Here is a 21,174-nt window from a genome sequence, read left to right as displayed (position 1 = left end):
CTGGGTTTGACTCCCCAGTACCCATGTAAAGCCAGATGTACAGGGTGGCACACGCATCTGGAGTTTGTTTGCAGTGGCTGGAGGCCCTGGAAAACCCATTCTCTCTCTCTCTTCCCCTACCCCCCTGTCAGCCTCTTTTCCTCTCTCAAATAAATGAAATACTTAAACAACAAAAAAAAAAGTCCTGAGACTTCCTTCAGGTCATCAAAGGGTCCAGTGTCACTCATCTGTCCCCTTCTCTGTCTGGGCCGCAGTGTGTCCTGAGACTCACTTCATAGCTGCTCCAACCACCCGAGGCCAGTTCGGGGCCGCATCTCTCGGCTCTCTCCTCTCTCTCCCCTGCTGGATCTTGTTTTCCCTCTTCCATTTTCTGTTGACAAGCTGTTGGCCCCACGACATCTGGGATGATTCTTGCAGACCGTTTAGAAGCATTGTCGAATCCCCACCGCATGAGAGAACTGTGGCTGCGCGGCCTTCTTCCCATCGGCATGGAGCGGCGGCGGTGACCCGGCCCCTCGCAGGCTGGGGAGCAGTCATGTAAGGGAAATTAAAGAGAAAGACAGTGGACTCGAACTGCAACAGAAGGAGGCTGTTTATTGCAAGCACGATCAACAGTGAGGGATGGAGACCCCTGGACTGGCTAGAGACTCTCTGCTTTTCTCCAGAGCTGAGGGGCAGCCTGTAAATGCACAGATCCAAGGAGCACTGTGGGCAGGAGTCTAGGGGGCTGCTGAGGGTATGTTCCGAGAAGTGGTTGGGAGGGGAGCATGGTTTCTGAGGTTGCAACGCCCCAGAAGTTTCAATACGGCTAGGGGTTGTTTGTGGGTCAGGACATGGCCCCTCTGTGCTTTATGGGTGGCCTGCCTAAGTCAATGTTTGTTCATGGGTCACGAACTCAAGGAGAGCCTATTTTTCTTCTGGGGGCCCGAGGAGAGCACTTCAAATAAATAATGTTACAGGCCCAGGTGTGTGTCTGGAGGATACCCACTGAAGTTTCTAGATTTTTGTGTCCCAAGACAAGGCATTGTACCAGGGGTAACGGGGTGCGAGTGGGACTGTGTCAGTTACCTTTTCAAGAAGACTGGCCCTGCCGGGCGTGGTGGCGCACGCCTTTAATCCCAGCACTTGGGAGGCAGAGGTAGGAGAATCACCGTGAGTTCAAGGCCAACCTGAGACTACAGAGTTAATTCCAGAATCACTGTGAGTTCAAGGCCAACCTGAGACTACAGAGTTAATTCCAGAATCACCGTGAGTTCAAGGCCAACCTGAGACTACAGAGTTAATTCCAGGTCAGCCTGGACCAGAGTGAGACCCTACCTCAAAAAACCAAAAAAAAAAGGGCTGGAGAGATGGCTTAGCAGTTAAGCGCTTGCCTGTGAAGTCTAAGGACCCCGGTTCGAGGCTCGGTTCCCCAGGTCCCACGTTAGCCAGATGCACAAGGGGGCGCACGCGTCTGGAGTTCGTTTGCAGTGGCTGGAAGCCCTGGCGCGCCCATTCTCTCTCTCTCCCTCTATCTGTCTTTCTCCCTGTGTCTGTCGCTCTCAAATAAATAAATAAAAAATGAACAAAAAATATATATATATAAAAAAAAAAGAAGACTAGCCGTAACCTCAAGGCCTGTCCCCTAGGGACACGCTTCCTCCAGCAAGGCTCCACCTCCTAGCAGTTCCTCCCAACCCAGGCTACCTGCCAAGGCTCACGTTTAAAACACACGAGCCTATGAGGACATTTTACGTTCAAATCACCACAGGGGCCAAGGTGGGGCTAGAACTGGCTCCAAGGAGGTAAGAGCCAGCCTTGATCTAGAAGAACGGAGACTTGATAGTTGGCAAAGTCTTCTTAGCCCACACAGCAGCCATGTTGACCCCTGCTCACCTGGCCGTCCTCGAGCGAGTCTGCGTGGAATGGCTTTAAGCAAGCTGAAGGAGGGGTACAGGTAGGAGGAGGAGTGGCCAGGTGGGGGAGGTTGGCAGCAACTACAAGACACTCAGGTGGTATAAGTGATATAATAACATCCAAAAATGAATATTTCTAAACAATACATATATGTATATAAGATCTATATATTGACATCCTATAAGAGCTCCAAGAATTTTTTAAAATAAGTAGATGTATTATGTTTAAATAGATTACTTATGAATTAAAGGACTCAATATTATCTAGTTGTCCATTTCCCTCAAGTTGATCTACAGATTCAAGAGAATTCTTACCAAAATCTTATCATGGTTTTTTTTTGTAAAAATTAACCTGACTCTAAAGTTTATATGAAAACACAAAGAATCTAAAATGCAATTTGGAAGCAAGCCCCTTAACCACTGAGTCATCTCTCCAGACTATAAAATATAACTTGGAAGACTCATCCTATTGGTACTTTTGTTTGGTTTAGTTTCTCTTTTTGGTTTTGGTGATTTTTTTTAAATTTTTTTAATATATTTGCAAGTAGAGATAGATAGAAGAGAGACAGACAGAAAGAATGGTCATGCCAGGACACCAGCCACTGAAAATGGACTCCAGATGCATGTGCCACTTTGTCCATCTGGCTTTATGTGGGTCCTGAGGAATCAAACTTGGGTTCTAAGGCTCTGAAAGCAATTGCCTTAATCGCTGAGTCATCTCTCCAGCCCAACAAGATCACCTATTAACATTTCATGATATGACACATTGTGTTTCAAGAAAATGGTAAATTTTTAAAATTCAAAAAGAACTTGATCCTTCTTAGTTGCACAGTTTTGAATTGACTAAAAGTATTCATCTCAGATTCCTTTGTGTTTTAAACATTCACACGTGATTAGGTGTTGGATATTGACCATCCACTTATAATTAGGCATGGCAAATTTCAGATCCTTTGGGAAAACATTAAAACTTCTGTGCAGCAATCCAACCTAAATTAATTTAGAAGCTAAGACAAAGCATCTTAAATTATTGAGTTAATATGCAGTCATGTGTGTTTTCAAAAATATAATAGAAATACACTTTTTTAGTTACCTTCTCACTGATGTGTAAAGCACCTGACCAAAAGTAGCTGTTGGAAGGAAAGATTTTTTATCCTGTTTTGTTTTGAGATAGGCCCAGCCTGATCTGGAATTCACTATGTAGCCTTAGGGTGGCCTTGAACTCATAGTGATCCTCCTACTGCTGCTTCCCAAGTGCTGGGGTAAAAGTGTTTGCAACCATGCACAGCTGAGGAAAGGTTTTTATTTGGCTTACAATCTTGAGAGGAAGCTTCGTGATGGCAGGGAAGAGATGGCAGAGCAGAGGCTGGACGTCATCTTCCTGCCAACATCAGGTGGACCACAGCAGCAGGAAAGGGAGCTGAGCACCAGCCATGGGGAGGTGTCTATAATCCCCTACACACGTTCCCAACAACATGTCCCCTTCAGCAAGGCTCCACCTCCCAAATTGCCATCAGCTGGGAAGCAAATATTCTAGTCCCATAAACTGATGACCATCCATGGTGTAAAATGCAATGCATTCAGTTCAACTGGCTATAACACCCCTAAGCCCATCCCAAACAACACACCTCCTGGAGCAAGGCTCTGCCTCCTAAACTGCCAACATGGGGACCAAACATTGAAAACACATGAGTTTATGGGGGTATCTGATTCAAACTACACACTTTGGAGAACATTAAAAATGTATTAGTTATTCTGGGCGTGGTGGTGCACACCTTTAATCCCAGCACTCGGGAGGCAGAGGTAGGAGGATTGCCATGAGTTCAAGGCCACTCTGAGACTACACAATGAATTCCAGGTCAGCCTGGGCTAGAGTGAGACCCTACCTCAAAAATCCAAAAAAAAGTATTAGCTAAGTTATAGTTATAAGAAATATGTGTTTTGGAATTAAGATTGGGGTAGTTTTTTTAATGTACAAATTCTATTTTGTTAAATGTTTTTGTTTTTCTTAATCTTTGAAAAATAATCATCAGAGAGAGTGGGGGGGTGGCCAAAGAGAGAATTGGCACGCTAGGGCCTCCAGCCACTGAAATCAAACTCCAGACATATGCGCCATCTTGTGTCACATTGTATGTCTGGCTTATGTGGGACCTGGGGAGTCAAATATGAGTCCTTAGGTTTCACAGGAAAGCATCTTAACTGTTAAGCCATCTCTCCAGCCCCCCCAAAAAATTCTATTTTCTGTCCTTACTACATAAACTATTATAAGCTTAACATGCACAAGTCAATAATTCACTAGCTCCCGTGTCAAAATCAATAAATATATCAGAGAGGTGAAACTCAGAAGGAAATCAACAATACAAGGAGCCCTTGTCAGACACTCAGAGGTTGTGAGCCTGAAGTAGAAGCCACCAGGTTTTCCTTTGTGTTGTGTTGCAGACTACTGTCATGATTGTCCACACAGGGACACTCAGGGTTGAGCCCTGTGCTGAGTGTCCAAAGGCCAATTTTGCTGCCTCTGCGTGGGGAGTTTGAGATTGCCTCCTTCGGGCCCTCATCAGCCTGCTCAGTTCATATTTCTTACTCTCGGCTCTTCTAGGTACAGTGTCTTGTGCCTTCCTAACTGGACTCTGAGGAAAGTGTAAAAGAAAAGCAAAAGAGAACACCAGATTTGATCTCTACAGACAGACTATTTATTGAGAGGTGCAGTGAGGGGCAGCAGCCTTCCCGTGGGATGAAGGGCTGAAGCCCTGAGTCAGGCTGGGGTTCAAACTTATCAGGAGGAACCTAAGACAAACAGACTGAACCAGCTGCAGGTCCAAGGGAGTAGATAAGGAACTGAAGTGATTTTTCTGAGCTAAGGGAAGATTATCAATCAGGGGAGTTGTTGGGCCTGTCAAGACTGAATGCCTCCTTCTCTATGGCCTTCTCATCTTTAGGTTAGTTAACTCTTTAGCTCCCTCTAGTCTTTAGGGTGGGCTATTAATCCTTCAGACTCTTATCAACATCTCTTTGAGTCTCCATCTCAGAGATTTTAGAGCCCGGTGTTTGAATTCTGAGCCCCAGCTGTGAATGCAGTTGATCCTTCACCGCCAATACCCCAGGCGAGGCCAGAACCCCACCGACTTCCCAGGGTGGCCCTCCAGGGTCAGTGAGGCAGTAGCAGTATCGCTCTGAGGGCCCCTCGGGTGGTCTTGGGCAAAGCTCACCAAAAATCTTTGCTGCTGCTGATTCTCCTACTACTGAGTAGCTTCATTACAAAATAGAACTAAGATGTTGTTTTAGTTGTTCCTTTAAGGTGGCAAGGGGCCATCTTAGGACGGGTTCTTGATGGCTTCCCAGCAGGGCTGAGGAGTGAGACCCACGTTCCCAGGAGCCAATACTGGGAGAACTGGGGTGTCCTGCGTTTCTTTCCTAGATGGCCAGGGTGGGAGCGCAGGGCTGTGAGGCCCAGAGAGAAGGGACAGAGGCCCACGTCCCTGGGCAAGGAAGGGTTAACTGCTTGAAGATGGCCAGCCAGGCAGGGGTCCCTGGGCCTCCGAGGTTCCCCTGGGCGAGCACCTTGCAGGGAAACCTACTGACCAGCCAGGAACTGGGCTGGGACGGGGCGGTGGTCCGGCGCCCTCCGAGTATTTGAAGCCGATGCACCGGGGCTGGTTGCGCGGTTTATGCTACGCCCCTGGGCAGCCACAGAGCTGGACCCGGGCCGCTGGTGTCCTGAGACCCCACTTGGAACACAGGCTCACGGCGCGCACCCGGGGTCCGATTCACACCAACTGGGATTCTGGAGCCCCGCCTAGCATGCAGATCCAGATCCGCTCCTAGAGACTCTCCATTTCTTTCCATCGTCCATTGTGGTGCACGCCTTTAATCCCAGCACTCAGGAGGCCAGGGGTAGGAGGATTGAGGAGAGTTTGAGGCCAGCCTAAAACTACATGGTAAATTCCAGGTCAGCCTAGGACAGAGTGGGATGCTATCTCGAAAAACTGTAAAAAAATAAAAAAAGGCAAAGAAAGGTGTGGAATGTTTATAATGTCTTCCAGACATGAAATAACTTTGATATTCATGATCGATGCTATCTACACATGACCTGCATAATAAGAGGAGAAAATGATGATATCAAAATACAAGAGAGACTACCTGGAAAGAAGGAGGGATTCAGTGGAGGAGGCAATTGGGAGAAAAGCTCAGGTTGTGGGCGGGGATTATTATCATGGTGTATTGCCTATATTATGTAAGTAATCAATAAGTTATTTAAGGGCTGGAGAGATGGCTTAGCGGTTAAGCACTTGCCTGTGAAGCCTAAGGACCCCGGTTCGAGGCTCGGTTCCCCAGGTCCCACGTTAGCCAGATGCACAAGGGGGCGCACGCATCTGGAGTTCGTTTGCAGAGGCTGGAAGCCCTGGCGCGCCCATTTTCTATCTCTCCCTCTATCTGTCTTTCTCTCTGTGTCTGTCTCTCTCAAATAAATAAATAAATATTTTTAAAAAAAAGTTATTTAAAAGTAAAAAAATGGTATTGTCATACAATCTTTCTTCACGTCTACAAAATATTAAAATATAAAATGAGGTGTGGAGTAGAAAAAGCACAATCAAGGTTGGAGAGATGGCTCAGAGTTTAAGCCGCTTGCCTGCAAAACCTAACAACCTGGGTTTGATTCCCCAGTGCCCACGTAAAGCCAGATAGATGCACAAAGTGGTGCATGCATCTGGAATCATTTGCAACAGCTACATTCTCTCACTTCTATCTATCTCTGTTTGCAAATAAATGAATATACATTTTTTTTCAAAAAAGAAAAGGCAGGCTGGGAAGATGGCTTAGCAATTAAGGCTCTTGCTTGCAAATCCTAAGGACCTATGTTCTAAGGATCCGTATTCAACTTCCTAGATCCCACAAACGCCAAACATGCACAAGGTGAGGCATGTGCAAAGTTGCACATGCACACAAGGTGGCGCATGTTCTGGAGTTCCATTACAATGGCTACAGGCTCTGGCCCACCAGTTCTCTCTCCCTCCCTCTCATTAAAACAGAGAGCGAGGGGGGAGGGGGAGAAAGGGAGAGAGGGAAAGAGAAGAGATTGAGAGAGAGAGAGAGAGAGAGAGAGAGATGGAGGGGGGAACAGCCCCCCTCTTGATTATCGATTACTGTGCAATAGTAAATACACCGCTGCTCCACCCTGGCAAGGATGGAATGCACAGGGATGTGGTGATAGCGGTGCATCCCTGACAGAGCAAGGCAGGGGACCAAGAGAAACTGCCAATCACCTGCCAGCCTGGCCACCCACACTGCGCCTCACCCACTTGGGCGTGAGGCTCCTGGCCCAGCCAGCCCTCGACCCTGGGACAAATTTCTCAGCGGGGCGCCACGGACTTTTGCCTTCCTAGACCAACGCGGGTGGCATAGCTAGGAACGAAAAGAAAGCCCGCAGGACCCAACCCAGTTTGGCGGGGAGCTGCGCATCACCGCGGGGGCAACGCCCAGGGATGCAGTGGATACTCGCGGAACCCGCTGGGCACCGCGTCCGAAAGCATCCACCCGCCTGGGAGGGGCCCGGGCACCTCTGAGCCTCCAGCCGGGCTCGCGAGCTGGTTTCCCCACCTGCCCCCCCCACCCCCCCCCCCCCGCGCAGCCGCGGTTCACTCTTCCGCGCTGCATCCAGCCTTCTCCCGCTCTTCTGCATCCCGGCCGCCAGATGGCGCACTGCCGCTTCCTCGCTGCCAATCACTGCAGCATCCCCCGCGGTGGACCTGAGCATCCTAGCACCAAGTATCCACCATCTTTAGGCATCAGTCCGCCCGAGGCACGTATTCGTCTGAAGGTGACTTTCCGGGGCTACCGGAGACTGGTGAAGGGTCACAGGGACCGGCGTACTTGCCAGCTCAAGAAAATCAGTCTCCAGAGTGCAAAAGATGTCTGAATATTTCCTGTAAACTAACGAAGCTTCGTGCAATAGGGAATGACAAAAAGAAACTAAAATATTTCTGAAAAGAGGTATGATGGATGGATATCGTCCTCATATGAAATAAAGACTGAATCGAGGCAATGCATTCACTGTGCTACAAAAAAATAGTCCAGAAGCCGATCATGGTGGCGCACGCCTTTAATCCCAGCACTCGGGAGGCAGAGGTAGGAGGATCACCGTGAGTTCGAGGCCACCCTGAGACTACATAGTGAATTCCAGGTCAGCCTGGGCTAGAATGAAACCCTACCTTGAAAAACAAAAAAACAAAAACAAATTTCTGAGGCTACCTTGCTAGATTTACTTGGCCCTAATTCTCTGTAACAATTACTTACATTAAATAATGTATTTAAGAGGGGTTTTATTGCCAGAATTTCAGTATCTATATCTTTGTGGATTTTTTAAAAAAATTAAAAATATGTTTATTTATTTATTTGAGAAAGAGAGACAGAGGGAGAGGAAGAGGCAGACAGAGAGAAAAAGAGAATAGGTGTTCCAGGGCCTCCAGCCACTGCAAATGAACTCCAGACACATGTTCTCCCTTGTGCATCTGGTTTATGTGGGTCCGGGGGAATTGAACTGGGCCCTTAGGCTTCGCAGACAAACACTTTAACTGCTAGCCCTCTTTGTGCATTTTTATAACTTTTTTTTTTTCCAAATGGCATTGTATTTGCAGATTAATCATGTTCCCTTGTCATCATGACCACCAATCTTTGTGCTATTGCTGCTGTTTGGCCCTGAAAAGTTTTCCTTCAAGGTGTTACATAAACTTCAACTTGAACAGTGAGTAGTATGGTGATGAGCTGTAAGAACAAATAATAAGAGTGCTGGAGAGATGGCTTAGCGGTTAAGCACTTGCCTATGTGCCTATGAAGCCTAAGGACCCTGGTTCAAGGTTCAATTCCCCAGGACCCACAATAGCCAGATGCACAAGGGGGCGCATATGTCTGGAGTTCATTTGCAGTGGCTGGAGGCCCTGGCACGCCCATTCTTTCTCTCTATCTGCCTCTTTCTCTCTCTGTCTGTCGCTCTCAAATAAGTAAATAAAATTAAACAAAAAATTTTTTTTAAAGAATAAACAATAAGAATGAACTGTGGGGGGTAGGAGGGATGGCTTAGTGGTTAAGGTGTTTGTCTGCAAAGCCAAAGGACCCAGGTTCAATTCCACAGGACCCACGTTGGCCAGATGCACAAGGTGGCACATGCGTCTGGAGTTCGTTTACAGTGGCCAGAGGCCCTAGTGCACCCATTCTCTTCCTCTCTCTCTCTCTCAAATTAATTAATTAATTAATTAATTAATTTTAAAAAGAATGAACTATGGGGATGTTTCTTACAGACCTTACAAACAAAGAACTTTCCTGAGATTAATACTTGTAACTTGCCCTGAAGTTAGTCTTACAACTGTGTCATCCACTCTCTGACAGCAACATGACTAGGTTTCCTCTGCTCTGCTGTCCCTTTGGCCTGAAACTGCCCAGGTGACCAATATTGACAAGGAATGTTTAAAGATGCTCACTGATCTCAAGCTATGCTCTTTGCCCAAATTCCTTAGAGGCCTGGTTGAACTCTTGACAAACATAAATACTAAGAAGTGCTGCCGGGCGTGATGGCACACGCCTTTAATCCCAGCACTTGGGAGGCAGAGGTAGGAGAATCACCATGAGTTCGAGGCCACCCTGAGACTACATAGTGAATTCCAGGTCAGCCTGGGCCAGAGTGAGACCCTACCTCGAAAAACCAAAAAAAAAAAAAAAAAAAAAAAAGAAAAGAAGTGGGGCTGGAGAGATGGCTTAGCGGTTACGCGCTTGCCTGTGAAGCCTAAGGACCCCGGTTCAAGGCTCGGTTCCCCAGGTCCCACGTTAGCCAGATGCACAAGGGGGCGCACGCGTCTGGAGTTTGTTTGCAGTGGCTGGAAGCCCTGGCGTGCCCATTCTCTCTCTCCCCCTCTATCTGTCTTTCTCTCTGTGTCTGTTGCTCTCAAATAAAAAGAAAAAAAAAAAAAAAGAAGAAGTGCTGATCATAGCATTGACAAGGTCAGTAACAAGGAGCCCACAGACCTGTTGGAGGCAGCAGATGGGATGAGTGTTACTGCATTTATGATTTGTGATCTGTGTGTGTGTGTGTGTGTGTGTGTGTGTGTGTGTGCTGGAGCATCAGAGCCCGGCAGGTCATGCCCCCAAATCCCTGCCTTTACAACTGTTTGAAGACTATCTAAGGTTGAAAGGTCCTTACCCTTTGCTCACCTGATATACTACCTGTTCACAGATTACGGCCCTTAGCAGTTAAAAGCGCCAATAAGGACCTGTATGCAGGAGAGAGGAAGCCACAGGAACATGAAAGCAGTGGCAACTGCAGATGCAGTGGGCTTACTAAAGGCTTACACTAAACTTCTCTTCAGTTTCTTTTTCTCCTCAGGCTGCTGTGAGAGCAGCTAGCCCACGTTTGGGGTGGGTGTATGAGGAGTTAGCTCTCCCACTTCTCAGGTTCTGCTTCTAGAAGCAGTTTGACCACTTCTGGGTAGAGCAGTGCAGTGCTCCCTGCCCCCCAAATAGGCAGAGTAGGAGGTAATTCAAACAAAAAGTGCAAAGTTGAAATAATATGAAGATTCTTATGACACTGAAAATGTTTATAAAGAGACTTGAATGCTGGGCGTGGTGGCACACGCTTTTAATCCCAGCACTTGGAAGGCAGAAGTAGGAGGATCACCATGAGTTCGAGGCCACCCTGCGACTACATAGTGAATTCCAGGTCAGCCTGAGCTAGAGTGAAACCCTACCTCGAAAAACAAAACAGAAAAGAAAAGAAAAAGAAAAAAGTTTAGAACGCTAAGCTAACTAAAACACATGGTTTACGTGGTGTAGTTTCTGAAGTTTTATATTAGTTTTCTTTCTCATGTTTACCTTTAAAATAAATTTTATTTGTCTTGGATGTGTATATGTGGGCATGCCAAGGTTTCTTGCTGCTCCCACTTTTCGTCATGAGTAGGCATTAGCTGAAGACCAAACAATATCTGAATGATCATTTCATGATGAATCTCCTACTTTATGACTAGAGATCCAGGAATAAGTATCTTAAATGAAGACTTTATACACCTCCAGATGTAACCCCAGCACTCAGGAGGTCTACAATCTCGAGGGAAGGGTTCATGATGGTGGGGGACACTGTGATGTGAGCAAAGGCTGGACGTCACCTCCTGGCCAACATCAGGTAGACAAGAGTAGCAGTATGCCAAACACTTGGCAAAGGGGAGCTGGTTCAAACACCCATAAGCCATGCCTCCAACAGCACACCTCCTCCAGGAGGCTCCTATTACCAAATTACCATCAGCTGGGGACCTGGCATTCAGAGCCCAAGTTCATGGCGGACACCTAATTCAAGCCACCATACCGCTGCTTAGTCCGTTCTCCTTGCCTTGTCAGATTCGCTCACCTCCTTCATTCACACCACTGCTTAGATGGCAACTTCTGTACCACTGTAACGCTCCACAGTGCTTATGACACTTCTTGCCCTTTGCCTTTTCATTTCTTAATACTTATCGGAGCGGCATAGGTATTAAGATCTTGCCAACAGATGACAACTAAGACAAGAATTGCTCATGACAAGTAGCAGTCTAAGAGAGAAGTGAGGCAGTTTTCCTGTGATGAAAGGGCATCAATACAGGACACATCGAAGAGCAGGGTCCCACTGTGGCTGACTCTGGAGGACTCAATTACATGAGCTACTATACACAGGACATCCAAGTTGTGCCATGCCAGCCGTGAGAAACCTCAAATATTTAATTGTAAATCCCCTGTGGCCCTTAATTTAAGAGCTTAGGCAGAACATATTCAGATAGTCATAGAAAACCCTCAGTCATCAAAGGTGTGTGTATATGTGTGTATGTATATATACATATATATATATATATATATATATATATATATATATATATATATATATATATATATATATATAATATATCACATGAGGGCTGGAGAGATGGCTTAGCAATTAAACACTTGCCTGCAAAGCCAAAGGACTCAGGTTCTATTCTCAAGTACCCACGTAAGCCAGATGCATAAGATGGCACATGCATCTGGAGTTCATCTGTAGTGGCTGGATGCCCTGGTGCACCCATTCTCTCTCTCCTCTCTCCCTCTCTCTGCCTCTTTCTGTCTCAAATAAATTTTTAAAGCTATTAAGACTGTATTTTTATTTATTAATTGAAGAGCATGAAAGAAGTAGAGAGAGAGAGAGAATGGGCGCACCAGGGCCTCCAGCCACTGCAAACGAACTCCAGACGCGTGCGCCCCCTTGTGCATCTGGCTAACTTGGGACCTGGGGAATCAAACTAAGGTCCTTTGGCTTTGTAGGCAAGCACCTTAACTGCTATCTCTCCACCCCTCAAATAAATGTTTGTTTGTTTGTTTGTTTTTAAAAGAAACCTATATGGGGCCAGAGGAAATGCTTTGCTGATATCTGCTACAACACATGTTTTGCACAACTAATATCTACTCAGTATACATATTAAGTTCATTCACTTTTTAAAAATTATATTTGAGGTTTTGAGAGATGCCTCAGTGGATAAAGGCTCATGCTTGTAAGACCTGATGGTCCAGGTTCAATTCCCTTAATACCCACATAAAGCCAGATGCACTAAGTGGGTGCATGAGTCTGGAATTTATTGGCAGTGGTAGGAGGCCCTGGAATGCCCATAGTCACTATTGATTTCTGCCTCTTTCTGTGTCTCTCAAATAAAATATACTTTTCAATTTTTTATTAACAACTTTCATGATTACAAACAATATCCCATGGTAATGTCCTCCCTCCCCCCACTTTCCCCTTTGAAACTCCACTCTCCATCATATCCCCTCTCCCTCTCAATCAGTCTCTTATTTTGATGTCATCATCTTTTCCTCCTATTATGATGGTCTTGTATAGTTAGTGTCAGGCATTGTGGGGTCATGGATATCCAGGCCATTTTGTGTCTGGGGGGAGCACATTGTACGGAGTCCTACCCTTCCTTTGGCTTTTGCATTCTTTCTGCCACCTCTTCCACAATAGACCCTGAGCATTGGAAGGTGAGATAGAGATATTGCAGTGCTGAGCACTCCTGTCAATTCTTTCCAGCACCACGATGCCTTCTGAGTCATCCCAAGGTCACTGCCATCTGAAAAGAGAAGATTCTCTACCAATAGTGACAGTAGCATTAACATAAGGGTATAAACATTAAGAAAAGTGCTTACTGGGCAGTTTGATGAGCATAGTATATACATTTAGCCAGACAGCACAGACGTTTCACCCCTAGGGCTCATGACTACCCTTGTTTTAAGTTTTCAGTATCAGGGATGTATTCCCTCCCATGGAGTGGGCCTCCAGTCCAATTAGAGGGCAGTTGGTTTCCATCATAACAGACGTGCCACTATTGCACCCATTGGCTCATTTGGCCTGGCTGGCCAAATATAAGGCTTGCAGTGTCCACTGTTGAGTATCTTCACTGGTGATTTCTCTCTCTCCCATTGAACTGCATGCAGAATGGCTTCTTCCAGCTTTCTCTCAGCTAGTTTACATGGATGGGGTCAAATAAATAAAATAAATAAAATATTTTTAAAGATATATTTGAGAAAGGAGAGAACGAGAATGCCAATCCTCCTGCCACTGCAAATTAACTGCAGGTGCATGTGCCGCTTCATTCTTCTGACTTTACATGGGTACTGGGGAATCAAACCTGTGCCACCAAGCTTTATAAGTAAATGCCCTTCACTGAGTCATCCCTCCAGCCCAAGTTTATTCACTTTTATCCATTACTATTTCTCTAAAAATAGTATTTATGGGCTGGAGGGATGGCTTAGTGGTTAAGGCATTTGCCTGTAAAGCCGAAGGACCCAGGTTCAATTTCCCAGGACCCATGTTAGCCAGATGTACAAGGGGGTGCATGTGTCTGGAGTTCGTCTGCAGTGGCTGGAGGCCCTGGCGCACCCATTCTCTCTCTCTCTCTTTCTCTGTCAAATAAATAAATAAATAAAAATATTAAAAATAGTATTCATAATAGTAGTAGTACTGAGAAAAATTACCATTTCTAATTCTCACTATCTCTACTTTATTGCTAATAAGATCCCTCTTGTTACATTAGTGCCGCACCAACTTAGTGATTTAGCAAGTGGTGTGTAAGCCAGACAACAGTTGAGAAGACCAAGCTCTTGCGACCCGCTATGTAGCTTTTCCCCATGTGGAAGCATTGTCCACTGGAAGGAGGCTCTGGAACACTCAAGGAGTAAATGAAACCCATAAGCCTTGGGAAATCAAATCCTCAAATATCTGAAAGCTTCTGAAATTTACAAGATGGGTTAAGCCCATTTCCAGAGTTATAAAACAATGACTAGAGTTTGGAGACTCTCTGACCAGCCAGCTGAGCTACCTGCAGAGATGTGCAGGGCGTTCCAGGGATCCCCTTCCGTGAGTCGTCACAGATATGCCCTGCTCATGCTAGGTGGGTGTTTCTGTGATGTAGCTCCCTTTAGAGTATCCATGCGCCAATCAGTAAGCTTTCACTCACAGTCTTGTACGTAGCTCCAATAAACTCACTACTTTACCAAGGGAAACTGGGTGGAATTGATTCTTTGCCCTGTCTGGGATAAATTAACTTTCTTTTTTTTTTTTCATGTCCTCCAAGATAAGTAACACAACACCATGTTCTTTTTAGTTTTTTGTTGTTGTTTGTTTTTTCAGTTGCCCTTTCATGGCAAAAACACCAGAGGGCATTCCAGTAAACTCATTGAGTTCATGCAAACTCAGCCCTGTACAGGTAATGACTCCTACCAGCAAGCCTACTCCGTTCTTTCCCACTAGTCCTCGGGCAGGAGAACCCCAAATAGCATTTGTGGACCTTGTATTGCTACAGAAGTAATCACAGTTCATTGGGAATTGGCATAGTTAATCACAAAGTCTGGCCAGGCGTGGTGGTGCACGCCTTTAATCCCAGCACTGAAGAGGCAGAGGTAGGAGGATCACCATGTGTTCGAGGCCAACCTGAGACTACATAGTGAATTCCAGGTCAGCCTGGACTAGAGTGAAACCATTCCTCAAAAAAAAAAGTCTTAGAAAATATGGGGGCATTGACTAGATAGATGGCTTTAGCAGTTAAGGCACTTGCCTGCAAAGCCTAAGAACCCATGTTGGACTCTCCAGATCCCACATAAGCCAGACTCACAAAGGTGAGGCACTTGACTAGGTGGTGCAAGCATCTGGAGTTCAATTGCAGTGGCTGAGACCCTGGGCCAATACCCTGGACCAATTCTTTTATCTCTCCTCCCTCTCTCCTCTTTCTCTAAAAATAAAAGAAAATGTGGGGGCAGGGAAAATGGCTCAGTGGTTAAATGTGCTTGCTTATGAAGCCTGCTGCCCTTAGTCACTTTGCAGGCTAATCATAGAAGCCAGGTGCAAAAGGTAGTGCAAGCATCTAGTGTTTGTTCACAGAAGCAATGACCCAGAACTGCGTGCGCGCGTGCACACACACACACACACACACACAGAGAGAGTGCAAATAAATAAAATTTTAAACAGTTGGATACTATCTTAGGGTAAAAGTTTGGAAAATGATGTTTCAAGCAAATGGGCCTAGAAAACAAGCAGGGGTCACCATCCTAATATCAGACAGGCTGGACTTCAGACCAACATTAGTTAGAAAAGATAAGGAAAGTCACTTTATATTGATTAAGGGAACACTCCAACAGGAGGACATTACAATCCTAAATGTATATGCACCTAACATGGGGGCTCCCAACTTCATCAAACAAGCACTATTAGAACTAAGGTCACAGATAACACCAAACACAGTTACAGTAGGTGACTTCAACATCCCACTCTCATCAACTGACAGGTCAACCCAGCAAAAAATAAATAGAGATGAATCTGGATTAAATGAGGTCATAGAACAAATGGACCTAACAGTTATATACAGGACATTTCATCCAAATGCTGCAGGATACAGATTCTTTTCAGCAGCACATGGAACATTCTCTAAAATAGACTATATATTGGGACTAAAAGCAAACCTTAACAAATACAGGAAAATTGAAATAATTCCTTGTACTCTATCTGATCACAATGGGGTCAAACTACAAATCAACAGTAAGAAAAGCTATAAAGAATACACAAAATCATGGAAACTGAACAACTCAGTACTAAATGATGAATGGGTCAATGAAGTAATCAAGAAGGAAATTAAAAAAAAAAACTCATAGCATCAAATGAAAATGAGAATACAACATACCAAAACCTTTGGGATACAATGAAGTCAATTCTAAGAGGGAAATTTATAGATTTAAGTGCCAATATTAAAAATTAGTGGGGCTAGAGGGATGGCTTAGTGGTTAAGGCATTTGCCTGCAAAGCCAAGGAACCCAGGTTCGATTCCACAGGACCCATGTTAGCCAGATGCACAAGGGGGTGCACGCGTCTGGAGTTCGTTTGCAGAGGCTGGAGGTCCTGGCTCTCTCTCTCCCTCTCTCTCTCTCTGTCTCTGTCTGTCAAATAAACAAATAAATGAAAATAATATATGTTTTAAAAACTTATAAAGGTTGCAAATAAACAACTTAATGCTTCACCTTAAGGTCTTGGAAAAATAAGAAAAAGACAAGCCAAGAATCAGTTGATGGGGGCAGTACCAAATCTGTGGGGCCACAGCCACAAGGCTTGGCTTGAGCTGCAAGAAAAGCCAGGTAAGGAGATTTTCCACTCACACCAGAGCTCCTCGCAAACTCAAGAAACTTAAGGGAAGACTGCAGAAACCAGTGGAGGAAAAGATCATGAGGCAGAGGATCATGTGGACCAGCTGTAGAACTACAGCACCCTCCACAGCCCCCCTCCCCAACTGCCAGCTCAAGCGCCAGCAGGACAGAGAGCTAGGGAAAGGAGCTCACAGCACCCAGCACCAGCGACCAGAGCAGCAATCCAGAAACCCAGCCAACCTACCTGAACCCACAGTGCAGCAAAGAGGGACCCAAGCAGGTGCACAACATAACCGAGACCAAAATCATACCAAAAGGTAACTGGGATTACACCAGTTCAGTACCTGCCAAATAAGCCTGGTATACAGGCTTGAATCGGAAGTGCTAATTGCACATTCCATCTCAGGATAAATTATATGCTTAAAGCTGATGGATGGTCAGATTTGCCATTCTTAAGCTATATTTTGGGCTTGTCATTTATTGCTTCCTGATTTTTAGTGGCTTTATTTCCTCTTCTGTTGTTCATTAGGGAAGGGTCTCACTTGGTCACAAGCTGACTTGTAACCCTCAACAGACCAGAAATCTTAGCCTCCTAGGTGACAGGATTAAGGGTGTGGAGCAACATACACCCTAGGGGACTGTGATTTTGTTAAGAGTATCTGGTTGTCAAAATACTTACTCTTGCATAAATACTCTGTTCTATTTTTCATTGAAGGTGTACATTGTTCACTTAAATTTTAGAATCTGCCTGTATTTTGTTCCACCCAGCCTACTTGAATACTCTCATAGCTGGCAAACCCAACATTGAGGGTCACTTTTGTAGATACTCTGAGAGTCTTAACAGCCACACATAGCACCTTATGCTCCTACCCTGCAGATATATAACATCATATTGATTGATACATCTAATAATACTGCAGCTAATTAGAAAATCCAAGCATTAAATTAATCCAAGATACACAAATATGTACATTATAACACAAGAAACACCAAAATGAAGGCAATATAAATCCACCAGAAAGTATTAATGCATAAGAAATGACCTCCAGTGAGAATGAGTTAGAGGAAATGCCTGAGAAAAATTTCAAAAGAATGATTATAAACATGCTCAAAGAAGTCAAAGAGGAAATAAAAGGAATTAAAGAGGAAATCAAAGGAATCAAAGAAGACACAGGAAACCAATTTAATGAAATAAAGAGGTCAATACAAGACATAAATAATAAAATAGAAGTAATAAAGAAAAACCAGTCAGGGGAATAGAAGGAACATATCTCAATATAATGAAGGCTATTTATGACAAGCCTACAGCCAACATATTACTAAATGGGGAAAAACTGGAAGCTTTTCCACTAAAATCAGGAACAAGACAAGGGTGTCCACTGTCCCCACTTTTATTTAATATAGTTTTGGAAGTCTTAGCCATAGCAATAAGGCAAGAGACACACATAAAAGGGATACAAATTGGAAAGGAAGAAATCAAGTTATCATTTGCAGATGACATGATTCTATACATAAAGGACCCTAAAGACTCTACTAGCAAGCTGTTAGAGCTGATCAAAACCTACAGCAATGTAGCAGGATACAAAATAAATACACAGAAATCAGTAGCCTTCATATATGCTAACAACAAACACACAGAGGTTGAAATCAGAGAATCACTCCCATTCACAATTGCATCAAAAAAAAAAATAAAGTACCTTGGAATAAACCTAACCAAGGAAGTAAAGAATCTATACAATGAGAACTTTAAAACACTCAAGCGAGAAATTGCAGAAGACACTAGAAAGTGGAGAAACATCCCTTGTTCCTGGATTGGAAGAATCAATATTGTGAAAATGGCAATCTTACCTAAAGCAATCTACACATTTAATGCAATCCCTTTCAAAATTCCAAAGGCTTTCTTCATGGAAATAGAAAAAACAATCCAAAAATTCATTTGGAATCACAAAAAACCTCGAATATCTAAAATAATACTGAGCAACAAAAAAGAGGCTGGTGGTATCACCATACCTGATTTTAACCTATACTACAGAGCCATAGTAACAAAAACAGCATGGTACTGACACAAAAACAGACATGTAGATCAGTGGAACAGAATAGAGGACCCAGATGTAAGCCCAAGTAGCTATAGCCACCTGATATTCGATAAAAATGCCAAAAATACTCATTGGAGAAGAGACAGCCTCTTCAGCAAATGGTGTTTTGAAAACTGGATATATATCTGCAGAAAGATGAAAATAGATTCTTCTCTCTCGCCATGCACAAGAATTAAGTCCAAATGGATTAAAGACCTTAACATCAGACTGGAAACTCTGAAACTGCTAGAGGAAAAAGTAGGGGAAACCCTTCAACATATTGGTCTTGGCAAAGACTTTCTGATTACAACCCCAATTGCTCAGGCAATAAAACCACAGATTAACCACTGGGACCTAATGAAATTACAAAGATTTTGCACCACAAAGGACACAGTGAAAAAAGCAAAGAGGCAACCTACAGAATGAGAAAAAATCTTCGCCAGCTATATATCTGATAGAGGATTAATACCTAGGATATACAAAGAACTCAAAAAGTTAAATAATAAGGAATCAAACAAGCCAATCAAAAAATGGGCTTTGGAGCTAAATAAAGAGTTCTCAAAGGAAGAAATACGAATGGCATATAAGCATCTAAAAAAATGTTCTACGTCACTAGGCATCAGGGAAATGCAGATTACAACTACATTGAGATTCCATCTCACTCCTGTCAGATTGGCCACCATCATGAAAACAAATGATCATAAATGTTGGCGGGGATGTGGAAAAAAGGAACCCTTCTGCACTGCTGGTGGGAATGCAATCTGGTCCAGCCATTGTGGAAATCAGTGTGGAGGTTCCCAAAACAGCTAAAGATTCATCTACCATATGACCCAGCTATAGCACTCCTAGGCATATATCCTAAGGACTCATCTCATTTCCTTAGAAGTATATGCTCAACCATGTTTATTGCTGCTCAATTTATAATAGCTGGGAAATGGAACCAGCCTAGATGTCCCTCAACTGATGAGTGGATAATGAAGATGTGGCACATTTATACAATGGTGTTCTACTCAGCGGTAAAGAAAAATGAAGTTATGAAATTTGCAGAAAAATGGATAAATCTGGAAAGGATTATACTAAGTGAAGTAACCCAGGCCCAGAAAGCCAAGTGCCACATGTTCTCTCTCATATGTGGATCCTAGCTACAGATGATTGGGCTTCTGCGTGAGAAGGAAAATACTTAGTAGCAGAGGCCAGTAAGTTAAAATGGAGATATAAAGGGAAGAGAAAGGAAGGGAGGAGGGTACTTAATAGGTTGGTATTGTATATATGTAAGTACAATGATTGAGATGGGGAGGTAATATGATGGAGAATGGAATTTCAAAGGGGAAAGTGTGGGTGGGGAGAGGGAGTATATTACCATGGGATATTTTTTATAATCATGGAAAATGTTAATACAAACTGTGAAAAGAAAAATAAGTAATTTTTAAAAAAATCTTAAAAAAAGAAATAATAAAAAAAAACTGCCCAAAGGGCCATCTTTAACTCATTTTAACTCTTTTCTACTTCTACTGTACAAGACAGTAGCCACTAGCCACATATGACCACTGAGCATAATAAGATGAGTAGGCACTCCCAATTAAGATATACTGCAGATGTAAGATACACAACCACTTTTAATGACAATCCAAAAGAGAAGACAAGATATATCAAGCATTAAAAAATTTTGACTACATAATATTTCTAACACATTAGGTTAAATAAAAGCATATCATCAACATTCATTTCACTTGCTTTTCTTTTTACCTTTTTAACATGGCTACTAGAAAATTCAAGCTTTCAAGTACAGCTTACATTCTTTATACACTGGACCATACTTAATACTTAATAGGTTGATATTGTATATATGTAATTACAATGATTGTAATGGGGAGGTAATATATAGAGAATGGAATTTCAAATGGGAAAGTGTGGGGGTGGGGAGGGAGGGAATTACCATGGGATATATTTTATAATCATGGAAAATGTTAATAAAAATTAAAAAAAAAAACAGTCAGAATTAGTAGCAATGAAGAACACAGTCAATGCAATAAAAACTCTGTAGAAAATCTCACCAGTAGAATGGATGAAAGAGAAGACAGAATATCTAAATTAGAAGACCAGGTGACAGATCTAATACAGTCCAACAAAGAGAAAGACAAACTAAGGAAAGTATGAATGAGAATTTCAAGATATTTGGGACACTATGAAAAGATCAAACATAAGAATTCAGAGTATAGTAGAAGGAAAAGAATTTCACTCCAAAGGAATAGTAGGCATTTGCAACAAAATCATAGAAGAAAACTTTCAAATTGGGAAAGACATGCCAATGCAGATATAGGAATCCTTTAAAACACCAAACAGACAAAATCTGGAAAGAACCTCTCCTCGCCATATTATAATTAAACTACCAAACATACAAACCAAAGAAAATATATTGAAAGCAGTTAGAGAAAAAGGCAAGCCCATCAGCTCAGGCCCAATCCCCCATCTGCTGTGGTGGCTGCCCACTCATCTGCCTGTCACACATGCAAGCTCAGGCTGCTTCCACATCCCGCCCA

At 43.6% G+C, this 21,174-nt stretch overlaps 1 protein-coding gene across 1 annotated transcript in view; it reads right to left on the bottom strand.

Annotated features, from left to right (window-relative positions):
• Nucleotides 1-7,423, bottom strand: part of Sftpd (surfactant protein D) — a 36,938-nt gene extending 29,515 nt beyond the window's left edge. The window contains exons 1-2 of the mRNA XM_045137768.1: nt 7,356-7,423; nt 447-522 (exon numbers count right to left, since the gene is read on the bottom strand). Coding sequence (XP_044993703.1) covers nt 447-522; nt 7,356-7,423 — 144 coding nt within the window. The remainder of the gene's footprint in view (nt 1-446; nt 523-7,355) is intronic.
• Nucleotides 7,424-21,174: the final 13,751 nt, after the last annotated feature.

This window comes from Jaculus jaculus, chromosome 18 (assembly GCF_020740685.1).
Source record: "Jaculus jaculus isolate mJacJac1 chromosome 18, mJacJac1.mat.Y.cur, whole genome shotgun sequence".
Classification (NCBI taxonomy): Eukaryota; Metazoa; Chordata; class Mammalia; order Rodentia; family Dipodidae; genus Jaculus; species Jaculus jaculus.
Note: the sequence above shows the minus strand (reverse complement) of the source record. Positions and strands in the feature narration are given on the sequence as shown.